We start from the raw sequence: 19,421 nt of genomic DNA, 5'->3' as shown, positions 1-19,421 counted from the left end.
GCAAGGAAAATACTTAGATGCCACTTACATATACATGGGAGTTGGATTGGCCGGCCCACCAAAAGGATCTGGTCATGTGAGTACCTACATGTATACTGTGACTTGGATCAAGAAGCCTGACTCCATCACAAATGTCTGGTGGGATTTATACCCCAGATGTCGAGCCTCACCAATGTATATGTTACAAAGGTCAATGAATCCATAAGGGCTATAATAAATGCTTTGTACATGTAAGGAGCATGTACATGTAAGCTCAAACAAAAACCAGTGTGTTGGCTCCTGGAACGAGGTTAGATGCACAACAATTTCTTAAGTATTGTAGAAAGTCTTATAAACTCGAAACCCAACCTGGAGCAATTGATTAACCAGTTTCAAGACTTGTTGCAATACACCAAACTCCTTTGAACTTTGTGATTATACCTGGATTATACTTGGTTCCTTCTGACATGGATCTCAGATTCCGAAAGTTCGAGTGTTACAATGTACAACAACAAGTTGCAAGTTCTGACTTCAGGCATGAAAACGGGGTTGCAAGCTGATTTAAATCAACCTTACAGTTATTTTGAGCCTGAAGATCCTACTTAAAATTTTGAAACCAAAGAACCTAAGTTACCACAGCAAAAAGAAACCAAAAAACAAAAAAGATCATATTTTAATGCCAAGTACACAACAAAGAAAAATTACCTCTATCGCGGCATTAGCTATTGGTGTCACTTTTCTTTTGTGATTTCACTTACCCTACAAAAATTAAAGAACTTTATGGGATCGTTTTGGTTTCATAATGCAGTTTTTTTTATTCAACCAAGCAAGCACCAATGCGCCCAACCCCTAAATAAAGCCCACGTGTGTTTGGCAAACCAAACTACTGCATTGCCTGCAAGGTTAAACAACCAACACAACACACTTCCAATTACCCCCAGTAGGGCACCTAACTCCGAAAAAACGAGTTTTTGAGCACGTGAGCCAAGTTTTCCAGTTGTCACTGGATCAAGTTTTTAATACCTGGTTTAGGAGGAGCGGGTGTCAGTTCAGGAGCAGGAGCCCCAACCCCCCGACGGCAACAACTACAGAACTCACAATGGTACTGATTGCCAGGCAGAGGGCTTCTAACAGGAATGATCGTAAGGCCTTGTTCCCTAAACATCGTTCTTATTTTGCCCCCAATCTGGTGCCACTGCCTAACACCTTAGTGAACGTGTCTTTGATTTGGTTCAACTGTGACCTGAGCCCTCTCTTGTTTTCTTGTGCCACAGCTAATCTTGGCAATCTTTCATTGTTGAGATTTCTTGAAACTTCCATTGGGAGTTTTAATCGGTAAATGTGTAAGGACATAATACTGGCTAACAAAAATGGGACACATAGGTAAAAATTCAATCTAGTGAAAGGTGTTTAATTTACTTTTAAATTATGAGAATGGACCACCCTCTATCAGAAAATAGCAATGGGAAGATAATCGGCCCAAGAAATTTTCTTCCATGCAGTGCTTTCTGTAGAGGGGGGCCTCATAAGTTAACGTTGGTTACGGTGTCCACTTTGCAGTCAACCATGCAATAATAAAAGTCAAAGAAAAACAATGTGGAGTTGTATTGTTGTGGTTAAGCTTTTCCTCCTTTCTGAAAGTCATCTTTAAAAAAAATGTTAATTGTTACTAATTTTACGATATCTTAATAAGGTGGACACCGTAACTAACGTTAACAAGTGTACTTTTTCACACACAACAATTTTAAATGATTTGCAGTTTGATGACTTGAGGAAAACAGCTGGTTGCGAAGCTTGCAAGTACTTCAAAGAACAGATACCCTCAATTTCAAAGATCTTTGTCCTGTAGTTTAACGTTGGTTACAAAAATGACACGGACACCAAAAATTTCTAATCAAAGCTAACATTTCATGTGACAAGTTTATTATGACTTGCTTTACTGGAGCCCTCAAGGTAGTTGCCTCACCTTCAGAAAATTGCCTATGTTACTATGTGCAGGTGTTAATACATGCACATGCTTTTTCATTTCTTGGGAGCATCTCTGTGATCTACATATCTGATAAGCCACTTTATCCTATTTTTAGATGCCCTATATGCATGCAAGAAGGTTGCACATGAGCTTCACAAAAGTTGAAATCTTTGACATTGTGAACTTAAGTACATGTATGTATATTTAAATGTGCACCATTTCCAACATTAAACAATTCTGAGGAACAAGTAAATTGAGTCAATGACTATTTTATTTTTCATTCTAATCTTGTTTCTTAAAAACTGTATTTCATTGTGGAGGCTATACACTGACGATCCCATCTGAAGAACATGGCACATCTCATTAAATGAATTTCATTGAATTTATTCAGTTCGTGCCACCTGGGTGACTTATCTTTGCTGAAAAACTGATGAACTTTTGACTACAGACCTTAGACAAACCTCTGATGACATACTTGGACAAAACTACTTTTGGCAATAAACGTTTAAAAATACTTATTAGCATAGACACTGTACAGTGCATTAATTTTACCTACTTCTTTGCTGTCCAAGTGAAAGTAACGCAAAGATGGATCTGAAATAAGTGAACTTGGATTAACAACACACAGAATGAATTTCCTGTTAACGGTCAGATCTTTTTCCCAAACAAAACTTTGCTTATTTTTATTTGGACGATCCATGCAGTATATAACTGCCAGTTCATCACTAATGATGCGCTTGATGGCACCTGGATACCATGCATCCTCAAATGCGACTACAACTATATCCCCTGCAGTGAGCTGGCGATCGGCAGGCTCTTGTGGGGTCCTGAAATTACAGAAATGGCAACAGGAATGGTTGAAATCGAATAATCTTTGATTTAATTACTACTAAGGCAAGTTCCCCTATCTGTGTAAACATCACTTGCCTACGTGTTACAACATCAACTTCGCTCCATTTAATTTTAATTCACTGCGAACTCGCCCCCATACTATTGGATGACAAATGGGGCAAATTTTAATACGAATGGGGCGAAGTCGAAAGTGCCGGTGTGTAACGAACGTGAAACACCGATGATTTCGTAAACTTGGCAAGGCTATTCTTTAAGTTTGTTCATTTTTGTGATGGACTTTAGCTTAAAAAATGTAAATTATTTGTCGTTGTGCAATTTCAAGAGGGACTTCAGATGTTTACTATTTTTTTCTTCCGTTCGTTAAACATGGACACGATTCACACGAAACCATCCAAGCGGTCCGCTACAAAGCCCAAAAATCACCCATTGACTATCCATTAAAATCTTCCCTTTTAATGCCATCTGACCTCTTTTCACAAAAAAATACAGAAAATAAAATCTATTTAAGTTGATACAAACCTTTTGGCTGCTCTTTTTCCGGATATTGGCTGCTCTTTTCCTGATTGTTGGAGGGAAAGCTGTCGCGCGCAGCAACTTTTTCCGTTCATTACAAAGAGACGCGAAAGCGGCGCTCGGTGGACACTGTGCTTAAAATAGCTTTATCTCGGAAAAGACGTAATCGAGCCTAAAACAATTGACCTTTAGGTCATCCATGCAGGGTACCATTGCACGTGTACGACCACTAGTCAGACTGCGTTGATCACCAGTTAAAACATGTGGACATTTTACGTTAGTTACAAAGTGGACACGAAAATTATAGCGATCGATGTGTTGATGTTTTCTCATCCTCGAGGGTAATTATGGTCTAGCACACATTTTACACGATGTTTATTAAGCTCATTTCAAATAAAAATGGCTTTTACAGGTAAGGGTGAGGCTTGTAAATGATGATTCTGGCCCTTTTCGTCATGGTATGGTGTGGTGGACACGATGTGAAACGAACGTTAACGCAGGTTCAGCTGCCATTTTGGAGCGTGGATTTATTTATTTATTTTTTTGTAAAGGGCCAAAATATTATTGTGATAAAATACGTGAGCTATAAGTAAAGTAGTTGAGTTCATTAAATTTTGTTCAAGCAATGTCCCATTTTTGGGCGCCATTTTGAACTAAAATTTGCTCTTCAACGTGAATAAAAATTATAGACTCGCATTTACACTGAATTATTTATCTTTATTTATCTCTCAAATACATGTACAACTATAATCTAAAGCAAACATAGCTTGAAAATGGTTACATCATCTGATAAATTAAAGTTCATTTTTTGCATCATGAAAGTTGGCCAGTATTGTGACCTTACACAAATGCTTCAGCACTCTTTACGAATGGTTAACATCTTGGCAAATGATGTCCCTGAAACCCAGAAGCCTGTGGCCAGCCTTAAGGGAGTCCTGCCTGAGTTCCATCGCTTCTTGACTCACTTGTCTGCCTGTTCTAAAAGTTCCCCACAGGATGCCCAAATACTGGTAGGCTTTATACACGAGTGCTAAGTGGCACCAAATTTCACACAGAAATTTCAGGAACTGTCAGTGCCCGCACAGCACAGGCTTCACACAGCAAAGATTGCCCAAGCTGGTACAAAATCTTAAAGTAAAAGTGTCTCATCTCCAATCTAAACGCATAGGCAACTATCTGGTTGAGCTGACAGGTCCTACACCTTTGGCATGTACATGTAGTGAGTGCTCTGGCATGTGAGACAGTGCCCAACCTGCTATAACAGCTTCTACAAAATAGAGTCGTTTGATAACAATGAACTTGGGGGTTCATAACTCATGGTTCTTTAAAGGTCTGTTGAATAATACACTGAAATTTTCATCAATGGTTTGTTGAAAAAATACTGAATTTCTTTGTTGAGAGAAGCTTTGGAATCAAGTCATCTGGTACAAACATTTTGACTTCAAATTTTAACCTTAACCCCTAGAATGTACATAAAATCATATTGAAATTGGAGGCTACAAAGAAAGAAAGAAAAACGAGACACCCAAACTTGATACCTTTTGACATTCATTGTTTCTTGTAAACAAAATAAGGTGTTGTCCAAGTTGTTTTTGCAAGACAGTGGATGGGCCAAGTAGATGTTTAGGTTGTTTGAAAACTTTTGTGATGCCATAATGATGTCATCAAAATGTACAGTTTTGGATTCACGTACCAGACAAAGCCTAATTGATGTGAATTCATTGAGTACATGTAGGTAGAAAGTCAACCCCTGATTATACATGGATTTCTGAAGTGACATCATCATCATGTCATCAAAATGGACACTTTTGGATTCCCGTACCAAAGTCTATTTGACATGAAATTCACTGAGTAGGTACATGTAGAAAGTCAACCCATGATTATATTTCTGAAGTGACATTATGACATCATCAACTGATTTTTACATTGTTAAAATATTTGTTTGTATACAAATTTACCTGTATCTTTCTTCCAGCTGTAATTGTTGGCACTTAAATGTATTCAAGTCCAATTAAAGAGAAACTTTGTATATAAAGTGTGTTTTTCCACACATTCATTCCAGTGATACGTTGAGGTCAACAAAATTCACTGTGAAGATACAAGTATTTGAATTAAACAGTGAATTATCTTTTGCAATAATTTGTTGTTTAGGCATCTTTCACTGATTGTACATCGTGACCTTTGCCCTCACCTACATGTAACAGCTTGTGCTGCTTTAGCTCTCGACATCGCACATACATGTACCTTGAAGTAGCATGTGATGTGAGTTTGGTTCATTGTGTGCATGCAGACATGTACATGTACATGACTCTCTAGAGCAGACCCCCTTTTCTCAAACAGTTATGGATAAAAGACTTTGTAGGTCTCTAACTTGCACAAGAAAGTAAAAGGAACCTGTTTGTCTGAATGTAATGATAAAAACTTTGTTGAAATTGAGTGTGTTTTGCCATCATTTGCCATTGTGTTCAAATCCTGTTGAATATCTTTAGGTTGCTCATGTACCAGGCCAAGGAAGAAATGTCATGCTTAAAGCAGTCTTTCAATTGACGGTAGTGCCCGGATCAATAGATTTCATGATGGATCAACTGATGAAGTATCTTCATGAGGGCCACCACACATTCATGTACATGTTGTTTTAGCATACATGTACATTGTCATATTGCTTTATATACTGACACTCTCAATATGTTTGAAAGTGGTTCATGTCATGGTATATGACCTCTGGTATTCGTATGCATGTGAATGTACAGGTGGGATATTGCATGGAAACACCCTATTGTGCATGTTTCTTTTCTCTTATGTACATAAATGCATTCATTACAAAGATGTTGGTTCACAAGTACATGTACTTGTGATAATTATATACTCTAATGGTCATACATACTGTACCAGGTATTTTGAAAGGTACATGTATTTGTCAATCAGCACAGTCATGTGATCACATTATGCCATCAGTTGATCCTGTATGAAATCTCCATCTCAACTTCTGTTTTTAAATCTATCTTCCATGACCCTAAAATAAAAATAAAGGAGATCAGCTGATAATTATCAGCATATTATTCAATGAGACCAACAGATCGTGCAAAGATTGAGCAGTTGTGCAGATTGACAGACTGTGTTTAACATAATATACCAACTTTTATGGCTATCCTTTGCTACCTGTATTTGTCTGGTGTTGCAAACTTGTGTGAATGACTCAAGAAGAACTCACACAGATCTGTTTTGTCCAAGATATTCGTCAGTGTGTAACTCCTGCACTCGTCTTCAGCATCACAAAATTCCATATTTACATGCACGTCTTTAACCATGACTTCACCATCCACACCCGACCAGGTGCACCACCCGTGTCTGTTGGGACTGCTTGTAAACACTACGGTGTGTGTAAAATCATTTTGAAATCGGAACATTCAGCCCTGATAGGGGTGACAGTGTTTCCATCAAATGCAAGCCTGGTTCCTCAGTCACGTCAGTGGCACTCACTGATGCACTCAGCTGACTGCCAATGTCAACAGGCAGGAGATCAATCTCCAGGCTGATATCATCACCCTCATGGATTGCCCATCCAACAAAGATAGTGGCCTTGTTCCTCTGCTATCTTTCCTGATTGGACTGGGTGCCCACATCTTCTTGAGAGAAGAATAGACTTTGTGTCAAGGCATTGTTCTTTATTAGCATGACTTTTTCACCAGATTCCATTCTAACAGACCAACTGCAGTTGTTAATTGTATAAAAAATAGCTGCACTGATCTGATGAAATTCCATTGTGAAGAAATGAAATATCTGTGAGTTGGTAGCCAGTGCCATTCCAGTTGCCCTACCCAACAAAAGGTTGCTAGACAAACAAAAGACAGAGCCTTGTAAGATTGGTAGTTTCTAGACATGACTTCATGTCTATTAAATGAACAGTACAGTTTGACAGAGTTCCTAAGCCTGTTAATGATCATGAAATGACACACACTTTATTTTTCTCACTGAACTACAAGTACTTTATATTGTGGAACACACTGTAACTGCATTAATGGCCATTACTTACAGTAGTTGATACTCTTACATGTGGCTCATGTCATTGGCTCTGTACATGTATGTCTGTTCAACTGATCAAATACACCTGTTTACCTCTTCCATACATTCAAGCCTCACCATTGTTTCTTTTTTATCTCATTATTTTGTTTCCACAGTACGCGATTGTCAGATGAGGGCAAAAAACGTGTGCGACGAGAAATTGAGCGAATGACCAAAGTTGCCAGGCATGAAAACATTGTCTCAATTAGAGGCATCATCCCAGATGTAAAGCCTTTTGACTGCTGTATAGCCATAGATTACATGAAGCATGGGTCCTTGAAGTCCTGCCAGAAGAAGCTTGGGACATTCCCAAATGCAGTTAAGATTCGGATGATTAAAGATATCTCACTTGGGATGAACTTTCTGCATACCCAGAAGGAACCTATCATCCATCGTGATTTGAAGCTGGAAAATGTTTTAGTTAATGAGCATCTTGTAGTGAAGGTATGTCAGATAAGCTAGAGAGTTGGGTCATTGCTTGTTAATTCACGTGCCCTTTGAATAGTAACGTGACTAGGGCTAAATGTCCAGGGGAGGGGGCATCATAAGAAAATAAGCTGCCGTTCCATTTCAATGGAGAGTATTCAAAGATTCAAATGGGGGTTGGACACCCAGGGAGGGGGAACACGTGCCCTTCCTGTGGATGCCCGTGACTCCCCCTTCCTGCATCCCCCCCCTGTAGTTAGGCCGCTGCATATGACCTGGGTCAGACTTGCGTAAAACAATTTCTTTCAACACTTGTAATGGCCACTCGAATTGTGGATGTAGTTCCGCTATTTGATTTTGTCGCAAGTCATCGAGTTTTATGAATTGAGTTGAAACAAGTAATTTTAAGAAAGAGAATTGAGTCATTAGATAAAGAAGTCCAGGTTAAGTCACAACATGTAGTCTAGTCAAATTTTCACTTGAATCAGTTTGAGTCACAGATATTTGAACTCCATTTAAGAAATCAACAAAAGAGAAAGATTGGGATGGGATACAAGAGCAAAGTAGAATGAAAGAAGGAACACAACAAGGCACCACTAAGTATGACAATGTAAACTAGCAGACAACAAAGTGAAATTGCAATGGTCCAATCATACTTTTTTCCAATTTTATTGAATTATACAAAGAGTGAATGTTTATTAGGCACAGCGCCTCACAGCGCCAAGGGTCGTCACGCCCTGGCTGCCCGACCCTCGGCGCTACTGACCTACTTAGTGTCCTTGCATAACAAAGGGTACATACAGATTGGCGTAATGCTCTCATGGATGACTGAATTTTGGATACTTGTACTTGTAGGCAGCCGTGGTGCACCGACAGAATCACAGACACTTATCTGATGTTGGCAATTTTCATTAAAGGCTTTTGCTTTCTGTTGAAAAAAAAGCATCTTTGAATTTTGCCAACAGGTGAAACAAAATTTTGGAGTTGTCACAATTGTCCACTTACAACAAGGCTTTTTGGCATAACAGAAGGCTTACCATGTATTACTTTGTATAAATGGAGGCCTGATGCTTGGCATCTGTGTACCGAATAAACTGCCCTCCTACATGTACATGTAGCTTATCAAACTATAGTCATCAACCCCCTTCCTCCAAGCTCAACTGTCAGCATACCAATCCCCGAGACGTAAACAAGAAACCAGAAACAGATCAATATATAAGCTCTACATATTCTCAATTATCATTGGTTGTAAAAGTTGAAAGCCCGCTACCCCTACTATCAGCTATTTAAGACAGTGTCGGTCATTGGCGGAAACAAAATTCTGCAGTCACAACATCAGTTATCATATTCCCTTACCGCATACCGTAGTTGGCACTTTTGATTATGAGGAGACAAACCCAGTTAAATTACCATGGGGCTCGAATGTACATGTATTCATGAGGTATTAGTTTTGGCTGTGCTGAAATTAATTCCTCTGCCTCGGAATAATTTTCCCACGGGCTCGATTTTCTTTGTAGCCTGTATATAATGTTCTCTCACATTTGAGAACCCAGAATAGTTTTTTGAGGTTCAGAATATTTTCCCTATAACTTAGAATATAATATCCTGGACCAGAAATATATATAAAAAATCTCCATCCTCAGAATATTTCTTCCCGCCTTATTTTCCCTACGTAAGAACTTAGGTTTTATCGGACTATCAATATTCTCCACAAGACTCAAAGCTTTTGCTGGACTCAGAATACTTTCTCAAGACTTAATAAATACATGTATTTTATCCCAGCACTCAAGAATATTTTACCAAGCTCAATACATATACTGTACATGTATAATTTTGGTGGATTGAATACGCAAAATAAAAAATCTGTACGCAGTGGGGATGGGTGGGACAGAGGATAAGAATCTTTAATATTCTAAATGTACATGTAACATTTCCTCATGAGCTTCTATCGTGTGTAAATGATATCGTACATATTTGTGCTGTGTAGGCAAACCTGCAGAGTTTTGTGATAAAGAAATGAACTTTTTTCAAGTAAAGTTGTTAACTTACACAGTCCACACAATCACTTTTTTGATTAGCATTGTCAAACTATATTATTATTTTTAATGAATAATTTTCTTTCTAGAAGTCACAGGTTTCACATTAAAAATGCACCAAATTAATGTAAGAGAAAAAAATGGGACTTTCAGTTTCTGTTTTACTGTAGCATTCCCTCTTGAGGTCAGCAAAGAGATTGGTTGCTTTTGTTGTTGCTTGCCTTTGAGCAGAAGCAAAACTATGGAGTGTTCCTTACATGTAGCTGACAAAATTTATTATACTGTTCTTCTTGCTGTCACTACACAGGTTTCTGATTTTGGTTTAGCAACATGGTGCACTGCATCAAACTTAACAGAGGCTGGAGGGACCATCTCCCACATTCCCCCTGAAAACCTGAGGAACCTGAATCAAAAATGCACCACAAAATATGATGTATACAGGTAAGAGCTACCTATAAAAACCTTTTGGTTCTGTCAGGGTTAAACACAGCTCCCACCTGGCTAACAACTGTTGCTCCCAAATTTGTAGTTTTGTTGCTATCTTTGGCTGAAATGAGATTTGTTCTTGTTTATTGTGCCTTAAAAATTTTACAGCTTCGGTATAATGTTGTGGGAGTTGTCATCTAACCAGGAGTCCTACCTCAGTAAGTTGCTCTTCAGTCACTTCTTTGTAATCCCCAAGCAAATAGGGTTTTAAACTTTGGTTGTTAAGTTTTTAACGTAAATTTAAATACGTCACAATGCTTATTACAGTCGACTCTCATTAATACGGGGGCCTTGGGACTTTCTAAATTAGCTTGTATTATCCGGACCTCGTCTTACGCGAAAGCTGCTGTCCCGCTTGTCGCATGTGTAACCGATCGACCGCATTGTTAAGCGTACATCATGTACAACTTCCTGTACATACTTGTACATGTAGGCCTACATGTACTTTGTATGCACGTACGTGTGGTTTGGAATTTAATTTCAAAACAACTTATGTTTATGAAAGTGAGAAGTAACTGTACTTTTTATGAATAAAGACGTAAAATAAAGAATGATAACATAATACAAGAACGGAGAAACCGGTCACGTCGAGTTGAAGGATGCATGGTTGGAGTGATGCCGTTTTACGTCCCCAGCACGCCGCGATGAGATCGTCATACAACGCACGCACGTAAGTACATTAACATTTTAGGTGGTAATCAACATCAGTGCTGCACTTGTTGCACAAAAAGGGCGGGAACCAGTCATTGGTGGTGTGAATCGGCCAGTAGAGGGCGAATAAATTATTGAGTGTTGTATGTTTTAATTTGAAACAGCGCGTGGGTTTGGTGAAAAATTAAGCGAGGGATGCGCTTTTTTCTTCCACTTACTTAAGCGCCTTTCTGAATTCAATGGATTGACTGATTGACAAGTTGCCTTCAAAAACGCTTGTGCTAATTAGATGGATAACAATACATTTGCACGCAGCTGGGGCCCCCAAAATGCTTGTCTTAAACGGAATCTCGTAACATACGAGCTCGTATTATGGATTTTTTTCCCTCATAGGAATGTGCATAATTCAGTTGGGACTGGCAAATATACTCGTCTTAACCAGAGTCTTGTCTTACCGGAGCTCATATCACCGAGAGTCGACTGTAATTGAAAGTGTGGAACTTATAACTCACGTGCGATATTCTAATTTTTTCTTTGAAGTATATATGCCCTGTTTATTGTTCAGGGCACTATTTATTATATAATGAAAAAGCCAATTGAAAACCACAGGGGTTTTCAACTTTACTATCATAATTTTATTATGTTTTAGTGCTCACAAAGGGAAAAGAAAAGATGCATCAGATTGTAGGCAAAATTTTAACGCCTGTTCGCACTGAACTTTTTTGTGGTCAAGCTGAGCAAAACAATGGGTACTTTTCCTATTTTAAGTCCGGTATGGACATTTCTGGAGGTTTTCTAACACAATTGTGGGACTCGGTAAAAAATACACATAACGTGTATTTTTTACCGAGTCCCACAATTGTTCAAGACATTCATCATTTTACCGTCAGCTCAGTAAAGTCCTTGAAAGAAAGTCCAGTGCAGACACAGTTTTAGACTAAGTCTCATTGAATTTGGAAGTACCTTGAAAAAAACAAGAGCAATTGTTAGACATGCAGTCAAATCCAGACCATGTACATGTAATCACAAAGAACATGGTTCATGGGGAGAGCTTAGTGAGTAATCACTGTTACCATTATTGCAAGTTTTACCTTCACTTATTACAACGTGTCATTTTGTGTCAGATTGCAAGGGAAATCCAAGCCTGATTTCTTCAGGGGTAGCACGGGGTCAAAGACCTGATATGGCTTTGATCCCCTCAGATGAACCAGCCATTGTGAAAGAGTTGATGGAGCAATCATGGCATCAAGATGCAAGGAAACGACCAGACTTTCAAGGTTTGCTTTAAGTGCACAACTAAATCTGAAGAGGCCGTGAAGTGGTGTTAATATCTTTATTTAATTTAAAACAAAAACAAACAAGAGGATCTGACTTGACATGTCATTGTTCATAAAAAAGGAAAGATCACAGATTTCTCATTGAAAAGAAAGTACCTCATGCAGTTGTTGGTTGGCTATAATGTGCCAGTGAACTAAGAAATATTAGAAAAAGGACTTCAAAAATAGACTTAAAAAATCAGATCTTGCACTTTTACACTCTGTGACATCTGATTTCATTGATTTTGTCATCTGACAATCATAATTCAGACATTATATAAGAAGCATAACTGGGTGATGGTTGAAATTTACTTGTCGGAATGTCAGAAACTTTTTAATAATTCTGATATGCATAAATCTTTACTCAGTTCTTTACACAACTGATGTAAAAATATCACCTCTTAAATAATCAACTGAATACCTTTGAGTTTTAAAATTATGAATAATGACCAAGCAAACAAAGTAATTCAGTGGTAAAAAAGAATGAACAGTTCAAGTATGTGGTACATTTCTCCTGCTTTCACATACCCCTGCCCAGCCTACATATGCAAATTTCCCATGTGCCTATTACAATTCGCTGAAAGACTTGATTATGTATGCTGCCCCTTGACCCTCCACAATGCACTACAGTCCCCCTGCCATGTTTATCCTTCTTTTCTCAGCGCCTATCATTACAGACATGTCTTTTGTGGCATTTTCGGAGTTTGGAATTCCGGACCTTTCGCGTTTGTGAATTGACTTGATTCCTGTTACGAAATAAAGAGTGATTTCTTATCTTTTGGTAAGAGTGCTTATTTTCATATTTCGTTCTTTGCATGGTATGTTTTTTGTGTTTTTTCTGCCCCGTTTTATCTGTGCATCATATACAGGTTTGGGTGTGACCTACCGTGATGCATTGTGCTGGGTATGGCCGTTGAACAGGGCCGGGAAGCCTTTTGTCCTCTATGTGGTGCGTGCGTTCAAACAATAACAGCTCAACACTATGCACCTTTGTGGTGTGGTTTTGCATTATCGCTAATGACCACTACCAGGATTGATTGGGCTGAGCGAGCGGTACCGTAACAATGCCTTTGATCACTGATGACTACTCCATCCACTTACCCACCGAGCCGAGCGTGCTGGACTCTTACACTACCCTTGGTCATCGGCGCCCTCCCTACACCAACGGATTAGGTTGAGCGAGCTATGCCGCAACAATGCCCTTGATCATGATTGTCACGGAGTAATGAGCCATTCCTTTTCTCTGTGCTGCAGGTCCCGGGCATCGCTACCTACTGCATCCCCGTGTGAGGTGACGATCTACCGTCCGCCTTGGGCCGTTCACTGGCTCCTGCTCGCCGAACGGCACCCGCTCGGAAGTCGGGCCAGTCAACTCCCTCCAAGTGGGCAATGTCCCTCTTGGAGGCCTTCGCCTCTCTCGCTTGCAAGATAGACTCTAAGCCTCAGCCAACTGTGCCGGCACCCGACCCGGATCCCCTCCCGGCCGACCCTCTTCCCTCACATGGGGCCTTTTTGGAGACTGAGGCAACCTCTATTCTCCAACTAGAATCGTCTCCTCAGCGGGATCTGGCGTCGGAGCAAGCCCCGCCTCATGGTGACTCTTCGCTCGGAACACCGCTCGGCTCTTCCTTCTGCCAGCCTTTCGCCCGTCTCCTCCCAGGATGATGGTATCGACTCAGCTGGAGGGTTGCCTCTGCCTTCTTGAGCGCGACATGATCCACGTCCTTGGGCTCCAGTTGTCAGATCCCATGCCGACTTAACAGGTACATACTTCGTTCAAGCACCACCCTTAACGCCTTGAGTCAGCTGAACCTGTCTTCCCGGAGATTCGCCTAGACTGTTCCTGTGTGGAGATGATGAATGCCCTTGGCAAAGCTAGGCGCTGGTGTGTGGCTCCTTCCCAGGGCCGCGTCCTACTACTGCTTTCCTCAGGAGGATGTGTCTTCTTGTCAACCCCAGATATCCCTGACACTGCCAGAGACAAGATCTTGTCCGACTCCAGCAATCGCAATACATATACCCTCTGGGATAAGGACAAGGCCAACTTTGAAGCAGTTCTCCGTTGCTTAGATATAGCGTCCTGCTTCAGCCTCCGATGGTCAGCCTTCCTCCTCCTTCAATCAGAGAATATTGCCTGAGCCTATGAAGAAGACGCTCCAGTCTCCCCAGACTTTGTGGCCCTAGCTCTGCGAGGGTCGACGAGGGATTCAACTTGGTCTTTGAGCAGTTCAATCGTATCTTCCTTCTGGCCACTTCTAGCCGCAGAGGCAATGCAATGGATGCCATGAATATCCCCTACGAATCGTCAGGAACAAACTCATGGATCTCCTGCTCCTTGGGGACGATCTCTTCGCCGGGAAGTTCACTGAGGCCCCGCATTGCGGCTCTGACACTGGAACGCATTCTCAATCTCCATCAATGCATCCTCAAGTTTTTGCAGTCCAAGGCTCCTCCGGCGTTAGCCTTGCTACGTCTTCTCAGACTACCTTGATTTCTACCTTGGTCCCCTGGTGGTGGACCGTCAACGAGCACCTGTCGATTGGTCGCCCCTTTGCTCCGGGGTTTGGGACTCTTCCGCAACAAACACATCAACCTTCACCACTTCAGGCAATATTTAGTAGCCCTCTTGGTCCGAATCCAAAGCGACAACTTCACAGTGGTGGCGTACATCAACCACCAAGGCGGCACTCGCTCCCCTCAACCTTGCGTCATTACATGGCAAATCTTCATATAGGCGAACTATCAGGGGATCACCCTCCAGGCCGTTCACATAGCGGGAACAACCAACTCCATAGCAGACGCTCTCTCCCGGGGCACTGTTCACCCAACGGGGTGGACTCTTCATCCGGACGTGATCAGTCAGATCTTTGCGGAGATCGAGCGCCCCCACGTCAACCTTTTCGCATCGGCCGACAATACTCATCTTCCGACCTTCTGCCCCAGGTTTCCTCACCGTTGGGACTGGGCAACAGACGCTCGCCAACCGATCGGCCTTAGCAGCCGTTCATTCCGGGTTCAGCAATGGATCAACGGTTTCTGATAACGCTGCTATCCACCATCTCCTTTGGACAATGTTTGTCAAGTGTCCTCATGTAAAATGCCTTGTTCTATCCTGGGACCTTGGGAGTGTCTTTACGCATTCTTACCGGTCCCCCCTTTGAGCCACTTTCTGATGCATCTGATCTCCGTCTCAGTGTCAAACTAGCATTCCTCTGGATGGTCGTTACTTCCAGATGCGGCAGTGAGCTGCATCCTCTATTAACTGCTGAAGGTCACATCCGCTGGGAACCACACAGGGTTTGCCTTATCCCAGCCATCAAGTTTTTGACAAAAAAACAGATGCCTACCTTCCAACCTCCCAACATATTCGCCCCCGACAAAGCCTCGCTTTTGGGAGATAACTCTGACAAGAAATGGTGTACGGTTCGCACTCTTAAGTGGTATCTTGCTAGGACCAAAAATCCCCAAGAACCTGGTTCCAGACTCTTCATCACGATGGCAAAGCCCTTTCATCCATCTGCAAAAGACACATTGCCCAATGGACGGTCTCGGCTGTCATCTTTGCAAACCAGGACTGGCCGACACGACATGACGAGACCACCCAATCTCACTTCAGAGCCCATGATGTTTTGGCCACATCTGTGATCTGGTCATACTTCAGAGGAGTTTCCCTGGCGGATATTTGCCTGGCGGCTTGCTGGAGATCCCCCTCCACATTCACCGAGTCCTGCAGAGCAAGACAGCTCATGGCACAGCGACCTTGCACTCAGCGGTCGGGACAGTGTCCAGAACTGTCCCAGACCGGACAATGAACTCTTCGTCAAAGGCACCTTTTATTTTTGGTGAGTGTTCACTTGGGTGATGCCGGCCTATGTTCTTTGGTAACTACACTCCTGTCACCGACCCACCTCCAGGGTATGGTGCCACTCGGCATATGTAGGCTGGGCAGGGGTATGTAAACACAGGAGACTCCTCTCCCACATTAGTGTGAGTCGGGTCTCCTAGTGATACTTACCCCTGCCCAGCCGCTCCTGCCCGTCCTTCCCCACTCTGGCTCCGGGGGTTTTCTCCGCCTCGAAAAGAAGGACGAACATGGCGGCAGGACCGCAGTGCATTGTGGAGGGTAAAGGGGTAGCATGCATAATCAAGTCTTTCAGCGAATTGTAATAGGCACATGGGAAATTTGCATATGTAGGGTGGGTAGGGGTAAGCATCACAAGGAAACCTGACCCACACCAATGTGGGGGAGGAATTTTTAGGGCGACTTCATTTTTTTGTCTGTTCTGATGGCATCTACTTTATTGTTTTCTCCCTGTTTAAAGAAATTAAAGAGAAAATTGATGGGAAATATCAGGAGTATGAAAAGGATTTTCTCACTGGTCTCCACGAAACCTTGAAGCAACTGCGAGAATTGACAGCAAAACAGGTAAATAATCAATTGACATGTGACATTTCTGATGTTGAGCTTCTTGGCATGGTCTCAGTATTTCAAATTGAGCTGTTAACTGGGATATTTGCAATTCAAAATACAAGCAACCGCCTCGGTAAAACATTTTTCCTTGAATTAGAGTCATGATTTGTTATACTGAATTCAAGAATTTTATTTTTGGAATGTCTGACTCTTGAACATGTAAGTGGAAGTCATTATAAAAGTTGCTTCACAAACAACCCCATACCAGAAGGTTCCAGAGTGTCTAGGAGTAGTTCTTTGGGAACAGAGTATACTATTCCAGTGTTGACAGGAAAACGGAACAAGTGTTAAATGTAAAAAAAAAAAATTCCCAGCAGACATTTTACTATTGGCCCAATACCAGCCTGATATTGGCCACTGATATGGGTCAATGCTGACTGCCTGTCAGCTCAATACAGTTATGCACGTTGGTGTGATACTTACCCAATGCTGGCATAATTTACTCAGCCATCATCAAGCACGCACATGCCTTCAACCACCACATCCACTGGGACTCAGTGCAGATCATCACCTCCATCAAGAACTGTCTCTCCAGAAGAATCCGAGAAGCCATTAAGATCTTCCAGGACAACACTGTCCCACAAGACATCGGTTTCCAGCTCAGCGACGTCTAGTGACCACTCCTACAAGCCAAGGCACCGCCTACCCCCCACACCTCTCAACATTCTGGGCTCCTATACCTGAAGTCCACACAGCCCCCCTCCCCATTTTAGGGTCACCAATACCCAAACCCACCCAATCCCACCCAATCCCACCATCAGTTCCACCCCCCCCATCGCTTCAGTAACCAGGGGCCCTAGCCAAGCCACTTCACACCCCAGCAACCAGGATCCAGCATCCACCACTCTGCACTCCAGCAACCACAAGCCAGTCCTCCACTATCATCCTCTTCCGGGCATCACTGATTCCATACCACCATATAAGTCAGTGCTGAACTCCAGTCTGACATCTCTATTGAGGACGACCAGAGCATCCTGGTCAAAATGTCAAGTTTACACTCACCAGTTCCTCTCAGAACCACCACTCTCTAATACAGAAGATATTGATTTCACATGGTGTATCTTCTCTCTTAGCCTCCACCATGCAAAGTCTCAAATCTTACTGAGCCTCCTGAGGTGATCCATAGAACATTCTGTTTTCCCGAGGTGAAGCTGAGGGAAAATGCCATGCTCTGTGGATCGCCAAGGGAGGCTATTTCTGCTACACCTTGAGATGAAGCTGTCCATTGCCTATTGTTTCCTTTTTCACATTTTGCGTAAAGGAATTCTTTTAGTCCAGAATTCTCTCTAAAACTTGATATCACTCCATCGTTGCTGAGTCAATCAAGAATCTGGGTTCCTGCTCCTGAAGCCTACAGCCTACAGCTCCTCAAAAACTCACCCCATCTCTGTAAAACATGCTCAACCGTGTCGCTTTGTTAAGAACTCGAGCCCCCTGGACCCGGTCTCGATTGTCAGTCTCAAGACTGGGTCCAGGCTGGTTGCGCTTTGTTAAGAACCCGAGCCCCCTGGACCCGGTCTCGATTGTCAGTCTCAAGACTGGGTCCAGGCTGGTTGCGCTTTGTTAAGAACCCGAGCCCCCTGGACCCGGTCTCGATTGTCAGTCTCAAGACTGGGTCCAGGCTGGTTGCGCTTTGTTAAGAACCCGAGCCCCCTGGACCCGGTCTCGATTGTCAGTCTCAAGACTGGGTCCAGGCTGGTTGTGCTAAACAAAGCTAAGTGTGTGTTCATCAACCGAGTACTCCCTTTGAAATCAGTCTATTGTTATGAGTTATTTTCGATTCTGTTCAATTTGCATGTATGCAGTGACTCAGTACCATGTTTGTTATTGCTTTACAAACTAACTTTGCAATTTGTTGAATAAAAACCTCCACCAGAAGCGTATTTGAAAGTTGAAGAAGGTAGACTTTGAAGCTGAGAACATAGGGGGTCACTACAATCAGCGTTTTGTTTATAAAAAGCCCAAGTCTAAAACAAGCAAAGTGCTCAAACAACTGCGGATACAATTGACAGAAGACCAAGCAGGCCGCATAAAATACAAGTTAAACCAAGATTTACAAGGCAAGATCTTGAGGGGGCAAATACAAAGTGATACAAAGAACTAAAAAATCGCTGTCACAAGCAAACGAACAAGGTACTCTTGGAGAGCTGCACACATGCATCACTGCTCAAATTGATCACTTGAATCATGAAGTTAAAGTGTTAGAAGCGCAGATAGGTCAAAGACAAACAGGAGACATGCAAGCACATTTAATTGGAGAGATCATTAGTTAAAAAAAAAGCTTCATTGTACGAAGGTCAGAAACAAGCCTTAGAAGAGATTTATGAGGGGAACCAGTCCAGCCTACAAGAGACTGAAACCAACCCAGAAGAAACAGGAACAGAGACCCTGATGTAGACAAAAGGCTTTTTCTCACTGGATTAATTAGGCCCGTGTTTGATACATTTCACCCCCTAAGCTCGTCTCAACTGATACCCCAAGGCAAAAGACAAAGCATTGTGGTGTTGCCCGGCTAATACAGCGTGGACTGGTTTGAATTTTTGTTAAACTCTAGCCCGGGCATATCTGTCAAAGTTCACTCTGTGTCTAAAAGGGTGACAGTAGCAATCATGGACCCCAACCACAAGTTAAGGCCAAACAAAGATGGGTCTAAGGTGTTG

General features: G+C 42.0%; 2 protein-coding genes and 1 long non-coding RNA gene across 5 annotated transcripts in view; 2 read left to right on the top strand and 1 right to left on the bottom strand.

The window, feature by feature from the left end:
* The window catches only part of LOC110987575 (cationic amino acid transporter 2-like), a 143,393-nt gene that overhangs the window by 10,340 nt on the left and 113,632 nt on the right, over window positions 1-19,421 (top strand). For both annotated transcript variants that reach the window (XM_087147371.1, XM_087147372.1), the window contains exons 3-5: window positions 7,492-7,819; window positions 10,145-10,278; window positions 10,432-10,481. In XM_087147371.1, the coding sequence (XP_087003497.1) occupies window positions 7,492-7,819; window positions 10,145-10,278; window positions 10,432-10,481 (512 nt within the window). The remainder of the gene's footprint in view (window positions 1-7,491; window positions 7,820-10,144; window positions 10,279-10,431; window positions 10,482-19,421) is intronic.
* LOC147796446 (uncharacterized) lies at window positions 1,886-3,406 on the bottom strand. Its single transcript, XR_015428016.1, has 2 exons — window positions 3,320-3,406; window positions 1,886-2,775 (listed from the first exon to the last, which is right to left on the bottom strand). It is a non-coding gene; the product is annotated as an uncharacterized LOC147796446 (long non-coding RNA).
* The window catches only part of LOC110987573 (uncharacterized), a 30,760-nt gene continuing 23,640 nt past the window's right edge, over window positions 12,302-19,421 (top strand). Inside the window, exons 1-3 of one of the 2 annotated variants that reach the window (XM_087147388.1) lie at window positions 12,302-13,239; window positions 13,545-16,132; window positions 16,613-16,716. In XM_087147388.1, coding sequence (XP_087003514.1) covers window positions 16,099-16,132; window positions 16,613-16,716 — 138 coding nt within the window. In that variant the 5' untranslated portion in view covers window positions 12,302-13,239; window positions 13,545-16,098. Of the gene's footprint in view, window positions 16,133-16,612; window positions 16,717-19,421 lie in introns of both variants that reach the window. The other variant, XM_087147387.1, reaches the window with a different exon arrangement.

Source organism: Acanthaster planci, linkage group LG16 (assembly GCF_054643075.1).
Source record: "Acanthaster planci isolate LZ-2023a linkage group LG16, COTS_SCS, whole genome shotgun sequence".
Lineage (NCBI taxonomy): Eukaryota > Metazoa > Echinodermata > Asteroidea > Valvatida > Acanthasteridae > Acanthaster > Acanthaster planci.
This window is presented reverse-complemented; position numbering and strand designations above follow the sequence as displayed.